The sequence below is a fragment of the Cetorhinus maximus genome, unplaced genomic scaffold, assembly GCF_964194155.1.
Source record: "Cetorhinus maximus unplaced genomic scaffold, sCetMax3.hap1.1 HAP1_SCAFFOLD_1215, whole genome shotgun sequence".
Taxonomy (NCBI): domain Eukaryota; kingdom Metazoa; phylum Chordata; class Chondrichthyes; order Lamniformes; family Cetorhinidae; genus Cetorhinus; species Cetorhinus maximus.
This window is the reverse complement of record NW_027597157.1, coordinates 37,218-46,806: the sequence shown is the minus strand read 5'-3', so window position 1 is coordinate 46,806 and position 9,589 is coordinate 37,218. Positions and strand designations below refer to the sequence as shown.

The following is a 9,589-nucleotide window of genomic DNA, read 5'->3' as shown; positions in this document are numbered from 1 at the left end:
GACCTTATCACAATGAGAGGCTTGGTGGGGTAGAGGAAGATATTAAATTGGAAGGGTTAGGGTTGGAGGGTGGGGAAGGATTTAAAAAAAACATAAGTTTTGTGGGGTGGGCGTGGCCTCCTCGCGGCCCCGCCCCCAGCACCGCCGGGGGGTGGAGGAGGAGGAGGAGGAATGAAGCTGCGCACGCAGCCAACCTCCCTTTTTTTTTATAAAGGGGAGTGGAAGGCGACGTTTTGGTTTCTTCCCCCTTTTCTCTCTCTCTCTCTTTCTGGTTCCCTCGCTCTCAGTTGGTTGCGGAGCGCGGGGGGGGAAGGCTTCCGAAACCCAGAGAGAGAAGTTCCTTTTGTGTTCGCTTTTTTTTTCCCCAACCGTTTTGCCCTTCGAGAGCAGCGCGCGCGTGAAGGAGGAGAGCGAGAGAGCCTCGCATTAACAAAATCGGGATACAATGGTGAGGATTTGAGGGCGATGGGGGTAAAATGTTTGGGGAGGGGGGGAAATTTTTTGTTTTCAAATTCGTGGTGTTTCTTCTTGTCGAGCAGAACCGGCTGGATTGGGTGGGGTTGGGCTGCGGGCGAATGAACGGAGGCGGCTTCTCTCTCTCTCCCTCCGAGCGCTCGTTAAAATGGCGCCGGCGGTTGGACTCGGCGAAGAGGGAGGGAGGAGGGGGGAGTGTGGGGTGGGGGGTGTTGGTGACGGGGGTTTTTATACGGGAGCGACCCCCGTGGGGGAGAAGGGAGGGAAACCCCGCGGGAGCGACCGACCGACCAATCAAAAGTTGTTTGGGGAGAGAGGAATTGGGGTCACGCGCTCCCCACCCGGCGCGCGGGGTTTGTGTATGGGGGTGGGGGGGGTTGGCCACTGCGTATGCGCGACCCAGGGATTTGAGTGGGTGGGTGGTGCTGGGGTGGGGTGCGGGCGGGCGCGCCATCCGGGCCGCGTTCTAAAGCCCGGGCCAACGTTCCATTTCCCTTTGTCTTCGCTGTTAAATTTCTCGGTTCCCGCCGCCCGCTCTCATTTCTTTTGTTGGTCCGGCGGTCGGTTATGTTTTTTTTTCCCCTCCCTCCCTCTGGGTGGTTGTATGTGTGTTTCTTCCTTCGGCTGCCGGCCCCACCCTTGAGCAGCCCGCTTGCTTCCCGTTTGCGGATGCGGAATCCGCTCTCCCACGCCGTGCACCGTTACTTGCCCCGCGGGAAGGTTAACTCTAGTTTTTAACACAAAATTTACTGTTTTTTTTCGTTTAAAAAAAATGTTTTGCTACCCGGCCCCAAAACTGCTGACTGCACCTCCCTTTATGTCAATTCCCTGTGATAAAATGGCAATTGAAATGTGCATCACACTGGGGCAAATTTTTATTTTTTATAGATGTCTAATAAGATGTTGCTGGGCAGTTGGGTTATTCTGGGGATGACTTCAATTAGATTTATATTCAATCTTTGTTTGCAATCTTGATGAGATTTCAAGGTTTCGATCAATCTTCCAAAGTAATCATTTTGCCACTTTGGATTTTTATTTAAAAATCTTCATACCCGGCACCATTGTATAATTGCCCTCCAGCCCAGCATCGTCAATTGAGTGGCCTTGCATCATTTTTATATTTTGAAACCCTTTTGCAAAAGGTGTCGGTCTTTTGTGCTTTTTTAAATGGTGCGTTTTAACTAATTAAAATCTTGGCTGTTGCAAAATCTGCTGGATGGTATTAATTTTCTGTTGCAGAATATTGTTCCCCCCCCCAATCCCGCTGGGGCGAGGGCTGTGTCGAACATGGAGGCTGCGTTATTTTAAAATGGCTTTTTGATGGGAGGTTGCATTAACGTTCTTGGCTTTGTGGAGACGGGCGAAAGGAAATTGGGCGTTGGAGATGTGCCTAATTGGATCTGCTGGCACCTGAAGGGATGGGGATAATTTTGGGCTGTTTTTATTTTTTTCATTTCCTAGAGGTTTTTAATTAACTGGGTGTTGTGTTGTTGCACCGCTGGTTTCAATCGGGAGGTTCTCCTGATTAAAATGGAGGCTGGTTGCTGGTCTGTGTACCTGATTCTGGATCCCTGCTTGATTTCCAGTTCTGGTTACCACGTGTAGCATGTTGACTTAAAATCCCCCACCCTTCCTCTGGATTTGCTATCATTGTTGCTGTTTATGTTTGGTGTTTTTAGATTAAGTGGGTTTGGAAAGATTTGAGGGGGTGGGTGGGGTGGATGAAACCTTGTCTTGTGTTGTTGTAGCAGTTTTTTAAAAAAAAGGTTCCCTTTGTGAGCACCGTGGGTGGGGTCAGGATTGAAGAACTGCAGGGATGTGAGAGCAAATGATTGGGCTGGAGGCTGGGTAGGTACCAGGGTACCAGAGCCTGTGTCTGAGGGCTGGCAGATTTGGAGGGCTTGTTGGGGCAGCCCTTTCTGGTTCTTTCAGTGATGAGTAAGCAGAATGTTCGTTGGCTGCAGATTTTTTTTTTTGTTGCTGGGAGCTTTTCCTCCTGAACTCCTTACTGCCGACCTCACCCATTGTCATCCCTCTGAGTTGCCCAGTATGATTAGGCAAGAATCTGCTAACTATCTTAAACCTTCAATAAATGCTTTCCCGGAACTTGGGCTCTTGTGAAAGTGCTGTTTCCCCTTTAGTTCTGCAATGTCTCTGGGTCACTTGGATTTGGCTAGCTGCTTAAAAACAAGTTCCTGCTGATGGAGCAATTGATTGTGGCAGTTAGATGATGATAATGATGCTAGTTACAGTCAAAGCATCATTGAGGTTTGTAACTGCTGCGACTGTGATAATCGATGATGCACTTGTCTCCACACAATGGAATTGCTGGCTGTAAAATCCAGTGAAATCGAAACTCCAGTAACTGAAGTGTCAAATACTTTGCCCTAATAAGGTCATTCTGAAAACAGTGCATCATCAGCCCAGACAGTTCAGTTCAACTTGTTTGAAGCTAGCTCACTAATTCACCGGCCTCGTGATTGCTTCTGTTCCAGCCGGTAACATGTTACTTGTGCAAAAAAGGAAAGGTTTGATTTTTATGAACAAAGCCTTTGTCCTCAGTGTGGTATCCAGATGACAGTGCAGGGCAACTCAGCAATGTGTTTGTCATTGGTCTGTGCTCTAAAATCTGCAAAGCAGCAAATGAGTTGTGTAATCCCGGAAATCTGTAACTAGCGCCTAAAGAAGAGGAGAATCTTATAGCCCCACACACTCTCCTTGTAGCTGACTGATGGTTAAATAGGTTATCTAGCCTATTCCAGCTTTTGGTCCATAATCAGTGTTTTTTTGAAACTCGATGAAGGTTTCTGCCTCTACTGCCCCCTCAGGCAGAGAGTTCCAGATCCCCACCACCCTCTGGGCGGGGGAGGGGAGAGAATACTCAAACTCTTTCGAGTTATCAACAGTCACAGATTGCAACTCTTTTCGAGTACAATCACAGTTCTTGGTTTCCGGGAGTGGGACATGAACCCACAACCCTCTGATTCAAAGGCGAGGGTGCTATGAACTGAGCCACAGCTTTTCCCTTAATCCTTCTATCAATTAACTTTAAATCTGCCCCCTGGTTATTGACCTCTCTGCTAAGGGAAATGGGTCCTTGCTATCCAATCTATCCACACCCCTCGTATCTCCTATCAGCCTCTGGTCCCAGCCAATCCAATCTTTCCTCATGCTCCAGTCCTGGCAACAGCCTTGTAAATCTCTGTATCCTCTCTAGTGTGATCGCATCCTTCCTGTAATGTGACCAGAATTGTATGTGGTCTGACTAGTGTTCGGTACAGTTCTAGCCCCTGCTTTTAGAGTAGGGCTCTGCCTACTTAGCCACCTTATCTGCTTGGCCAGTCACCTTTCAGGAATTTGTAGATGTACACTCCAAGCTCTGTTTATCTATGCTTCTTAGAATCCCATTGTTTATTGACAGTCCCCTGCCTTGTTTAACCCTATCCTAATGCAAGACCTAACATTCCTTGGGCTAACTTCCATTTTCTGTCCTTCCTGAGGTTTACAACTTCTCAGGTGGCCAGCCCAGGCACTTCCCGGAAAGGTGATTGGGACACTATTGGGAAGTCATGTGACAGGGGGGCTAGTGAGCAACAGTATTAAGGAGCCATGTAAGAGGTGGTGAGGTTTAGGGAGGGAATTCCAGAGCATAGCTGTCAAATCAGGGACTGCTCAAGAGGCTGATGTATACAGCATCTGTTTAACCAGGACACTCAGCTGCCATTTTGACTTTGGCATGGGTTTAATCTGCTATGATGGTGAATAGACTACTTTCCACCTCCTCCTCCTCTCTCTCTCTCTCTCTCTCTCTCTCTCTCCCCCCCCCCCCCCGCCCCAAACTGTGTTCATTTGACTGCTTCGTGTGACTCTCTTCCTCTGCCTGCCTCCACCCCCGGGCAATCTGCAATATCACAGGTGCTTACAAGTCTAGCCAGGCAGTGTTCAGTCCTGTTCCCACTTGCCGACTCAAGCTCCTATGTTGCTGGATAACATCCAGGGGAGCACTGCATTCCAGAACTATACAGTGGTTGCTCCTGGAATGTGAACATGTGTGGTGTGACTGGGCTGGGTTTACTGCACAGCCTAGGGCAGGAATTGGGTAACGACTGCTTTTATGGAAGCTTATCTCAACAATTGAACAACTGGAGATGTCTTGTGGCTCTGGAAGCAGCTGTTTTCCCTGTCTTCCTGAAGGCTGTCCAGCAAAACACAAGTTCAGTGAAACCTTTTCTAAACGACTAGTTAGACTCCAGTATTAACTGACTCTGGGTGCTGTACTGTTAGGCCTTGGAGAGGGTGCAGAAGAGATTTATCAGACCGGGACCCTGCTAGAATCCGCTAAGGAGGTCGTAGCAGGACATTTGGAAAATCAAACAATCAGGCAGAATCAAGGTGGCTTTGGTGGAAGGGAAATTGTTTGATAAATTTGGATTTCCAATATGCATTCGATAAGGTACCTTGTGAAAGGTTACTACACAAGAAAAGAGATTGTGGTGTTGAGGGTGATGTATATCAGCATGGATAGAGGGTAGACTAATAGGAAACTGTTGGGATGAATAGGTCACTCAGGTTGGCAAACTGTAATGATTGGAGTGCCACTGGGATCATATGAACGTACTGAATTAGGAGCAGGAGTAGGCCATTCAGCCCCTCGAGCCTGCTCAGCCATTCAATACGATCATGGCTGATCTGAGTGTAACCTCAACTCCGCATTCCCATCTACCCCCGATAACTGTTCACTCCCTTGTTAATCAAGAATCTAACCACCTCTGCCTTAAAAGTTCAAAGACTCTGCTTCCACCACCTTTCGAGGAAGAGAGTTTGGGAGACTCACAACCCTCTGAAAAAATTTCTCTTCATCTGTTTTAAATGAGTGACCCCTTATTTTTAAACAGTGACCTAGTTCTAGATTCTCCCACAAGAGGAAACATCTCCACATCCACCCTGTTAAGACCCCTCAGGATCTTAAAGGTTTCAATCAAGTTGCCTCTTACTCTTTTAAACTCCAGTGGATACAAGCCTAACCTGTCCAAGCTTTCCTCGTAAGACAACCTGCCCATTCCTGGTATTAGCCTAGTAAACCATCTCTGAACTGCTTCTAATGCATTTACATCCATCTTTGTATAAGGAGACCAATACTGCTCAGTGCTGGGGCCTCCACTGTTTACATTCTGGCTCAGTGAATGGACTGACTGTTGTAGGCAGATTTGGTGACACAGATGGAAAAGCAAGCTGAGGGAGATACATTTGCAGACTCATTGTGAGGTGGTCCAGTTTGACAGGACAGAATAGCACAATATTTAAATGGGGGACTGCAGAATGCTGCGGTGCAGAGGGATCTGGGTGTCCTTGTACATGAAGTGGGAAAGGTTAGTATGTGGGGACAGCAAGTAAATAGTCAAATGGAATGCTGGCCAGCAAGAGCAATTGAGTATTAAAGTAGGGAAGCATTGCTACAGCTGTACAGTGTTGAGTACTGTGCAGTTTTGGTCTCCTTACTTGAGGGATATAATTGTAGTTGAGAGAAGGTTCACTCAGCTGATTCCTGGGATGAAGGGGCTTATGAGGAAAGGTTGAGTTTAGAAGAATGAGATGATATTGAATAAGAAGGTTGAGGAGGGTGCTGGACAGGGTGGATGTTGTGCTCAGATGTTCATCCAATTCACTTTTGAAAATGACCCTCTTGCCAGTATTGGCTCTGTCAGCATTCCCTGATAGCAAATTGACATGCATCATATCAGCACATGCTGAGTCATCTGTCTAAATTGTCTGCTAGCTATCAACATCCTTGTTACAAATTGCCTGTGAACAGCAATCACATACTGGGTTAGTGGGCAAGCTTTCTACCTCCATTAACGCTTGTGAATGTCTGAAGCTGTAAGTGTGTGTTTTTAAATCTTTTTCCAGGCATCTGGTGTTAAAGTCTCTGACGAAGTTGTCAGCTGCTTCAATGATATGAAAGTGCGAAAATCATGCAGCCAGGAGGAGATGAAGAAGAGGAAGAAGGCAGTCCTGTTTAGATTGGACAATGCCAATGAGAAAATAGTTGTGCATGAGGGGAAGGAGATTCTGGTTGGAGATGTTCAGAACGGAACAGTTTGCGACCCTCTGCAGGCCTTTATTGATATGCTTCCAAAAGAAGATTGCTGCTATGCTCTCTATGATGCATCCTTTGAGACAAAAGAGACCAAGAAGGAAGAGCTGATCTTCATCCATTGGTAAGCAAGCTGGCCATGTTCATTGAATGGCACAGGATAGGGGAAAACAGATGCCTGCTCCTATCCCTGGTGCAGTGGCACCTGACTGACCAAGACCAATACCCTACACTCTTAACACTAGGAAATCTCTGTGGCTCCTGGAAACTCCATCATGTGAGATAGTCAATGATACAAAAGGAGTTTGTGAAATTTGACTTTGGAGACTGAGACCCCTCAGGCACTGAATGGTACACCTGGGAGGAAAGAGATGGGCACCACTTCCTGCACAGTCATTGGCACATAGAGTCTACTTAAGTCTATCAAATCGGTGTTTGCATGGGAAATGTGAATGATATAAGTCCTTAAGAGCGTAATCCACATTTACCTACAGCAGCAACATTCAATTTCAAACTCCTTTTATATCATTGACTATCTCACATGATGAGTTTCCAGGAGCCACTGACAGATTCCCTTGTGTTAAGGGTGTAGGATATCAGTGTTGGTCAGTCAGCTGCCACTAAGTCGGATATACAGCAGGCTTGGCAGTGCCACGTGCCCCACACGATTGGACTGACAGCCAAGCTGTCCATTGTTGAACTGGTTGAGAGCCAGTCTGTTCTTGCTGCCCTCCTGTCCTGATTGATCTGAATGACGGTGCTGAGAAGCTGTGTTTTCTGGGCTTGAATCATTGGGCAAGCTGGAAGTTGCTCTCTGGTGAATCCAGGAATAGTTGAGTTGGTGGGGGGTGGGGGGGGCGGTGTGGAGGCTCGAGTTAAAATGTGCTGTGGGGTGGGAGCCAGAACGTGGGCCATCAATATATAGTCACCAGTAAATCCAATGGGGGATTCGGGAGAAACTTCTCCCAGAGAGTGGGGTGAATGTGGAACTCGCTCCCAGTGTGTGGTTGAGGTGAATGGGATAGATGCATTGAAGGGGGAAGCTGGATACACAGGCTCTTGTTAAAGGTGCCTTTAACAGTTTGTTTTTCTCAACAGGGCTCCCGATGGAGCAAGTGTTAGTCGGAAGATGATCTATGCCAGTTCCAAGGATGCAATCAGGAAAAAATTCACTGGTACGGCACACTCCCTGTTCTGTTTGCTCTTGTTAATTCTGAAGTATTTGATAATGTGAGCTCCTAAAGACTTTAACCTTCACTGGGTCATTGAAAGACCTGAGACTGCTGAAGAGGGAACACTCCGACTAGATGCCTGATTCCCCAGTGTGTAACGTAACGGCTCACTTCATCAGGCTGCAGTACGTTCCCATTGAGGCATAGACCGTTGTGAAAATCTTTGAGCAATGGGAGAGACAGTTGAATTTAATGCAGTGTGCAGGCACCTGTGTGGATTGTAGTGGAACCTCTCAGCCTTGTGGTCCATGTGCTGGCAATAAAGGCTTCCCACAATGCTCATGATCCTTTTAAAACACACTGGGCTTGTTGCTAAGCTACTAGATGGGGAGGAGGCTTGGCCACTCCATTCTGGGCTGACGCAGGAGCTTCCAGCTTTGGCCTGAGTCTTGAGGTCTCAGTTGGTACCTTTAGGGCGGGGGGAGGGCAGAGTGGGTATCATGTGTTATTTGAGCGTGTCAAAGATGCTGCTTTATCTTAAACTGATCTGTTTCATTGCAGGGGTCAAGCATGAGTGGCAGGTGACAGCCATTGAAGAGTTATTGGACCGCAGTGAACTGGGATTGAAACTGGGATCTGGTGTCGTTGCATTTGAATCTCAAAGGCTAATCTAGTGCCAGTACATTGAGCTTCCATGTTTTTAAGTCATGTGCTGTGGGTTTTTTGGCTTGCGGAGTACCTTCCGTTTGTATATGTGTCTTTGACTTCCCATCTGACTTTTACTTAACCTATTTGTGATCAGGACCAGTAATTGACAGGACCTAAATAGAAAGTTCTGGAGCAAACAAAACAGTGCTGTTCATCAGGGGCTAGGAGGGTCTGTAGAGAGACTTGATGGCAAATTATTATTCTTTGTTTTTTTCACATGGCCAAGTCCGGGATTTGAAGTGGAGCAAGTTGGGGAGGGACCTCATGGGTATTGATTTTGTTAAACACCGATGGCCAAATTAACTTGTCGCAGCGATTCCTTATGGTGTAGTTGGGAGTTCTGACTTCAGTCTGGATGAAATAGCGGCTGCCCCCTCAGCTTCAGGAATGGAGATGGCTGGATTGTTTTTAGATCATTAATCATGCAAGCCTCATTTCATACACCTTTGGTGCACTCGGTTGTTTAAAGACTGCACCTCCCTTTTTGAAAAATTCCAAATGCCTTTCCCTGATGGAAATCAGTGAGTGGGCAGGGGCCTCTGTGATTTGATTGGTTCTTCTGCAGTTCATTCCATGTGTCATTCACATTTTTTTTGCAAGCATTCCTGATGTTTTAACAAGATATTTCCTGTGCTGAGGGCTGACCTCAATCTCACTGCATGTATCATGTGACCAAATTTTCATTAATGTGTGGGGGTGGGGGGGGGTTAGGGACTGCCAATTGAGAAGTGTGAATCATTAGTGTATCTTGCAGATGGTTAATCATTTGGGTAGGATAATGGACCTGACAGTTACTAATGTGGAAGCAGCATTATTAACCATCAAAATAAACTTATTATGGGTATCTTGTGTCCTGTTTCATTTGTAATTTGGTTTTATACTTGATGGTATAACTTTTACCTCACTCCCAGGACAGGTACAGCACGGGGTTAGATACAGAGTAAAGCTCCCTCTACACTGTCCCCATCAAACACTCCCAGGACAGGTGCAGCACAAGTGTTCTTTACCATGTTCTGAGGTTGTAAATAATGCTGTATAAACAAGTTCTAAATGTGAGGGAGATGGTTGGGACAGTCTGTTTAATTCAGTCATGTACTGGATGAACCAGGTTCTGTTGCTGTAATGATACAGGAGCTGGAAA

General features: G+C 46.7%; 1 protein-coding gene across 1 annotated transcript; it reads left to right on the top strand.

Annotated features, from left to right (window-relative positions):
- Positions 1-200: 200 nt before the first annotated feature.
- LOC144675893 (cofilin-2-like) lies at positions 201-9,292 on the top strand. The gene is made up of 4 exons (XM_078536434.1): positions 201-448; positions 6,382-6,692; positions 7,667-7,743; positions 8,302-9,292. The coding sequence occupies exons 1-4, from the start codon at positions 446-448 to the stop codon at positions 8,412-8,414; spliced, it is 504 nt and encodes a 167-aa protein (XP_078392560.1). The 5' UTR covers positions 201-445; the 3' UTR covers positions 8,415-9,292.
- Positions 9,293-9,589: the final 297 nt, after the last annotated feature.

What these genes read in the sequence shown, in the direction of transcription:
- LOC144675893 (XM_078536434.1), top strand. An exon ending in GAGCTGATCTTCATCCATTG is followed by an intron (nt 6,693 to 7,666) that starts GTAAGCAAGCTG and finishes TTTTCTCAACAG; the next exon opens with GGCTCCCGATGGAGCAAGTG. An exon ending in AATCAGGAAAAAATTCACTG is followed by an intron (nt 7,744 to 8,301) that starts GTACGGCACACT and finishes GTTTCATTGCAG; the next exon opens with GGGTCAAGCATGAGTGGCAG.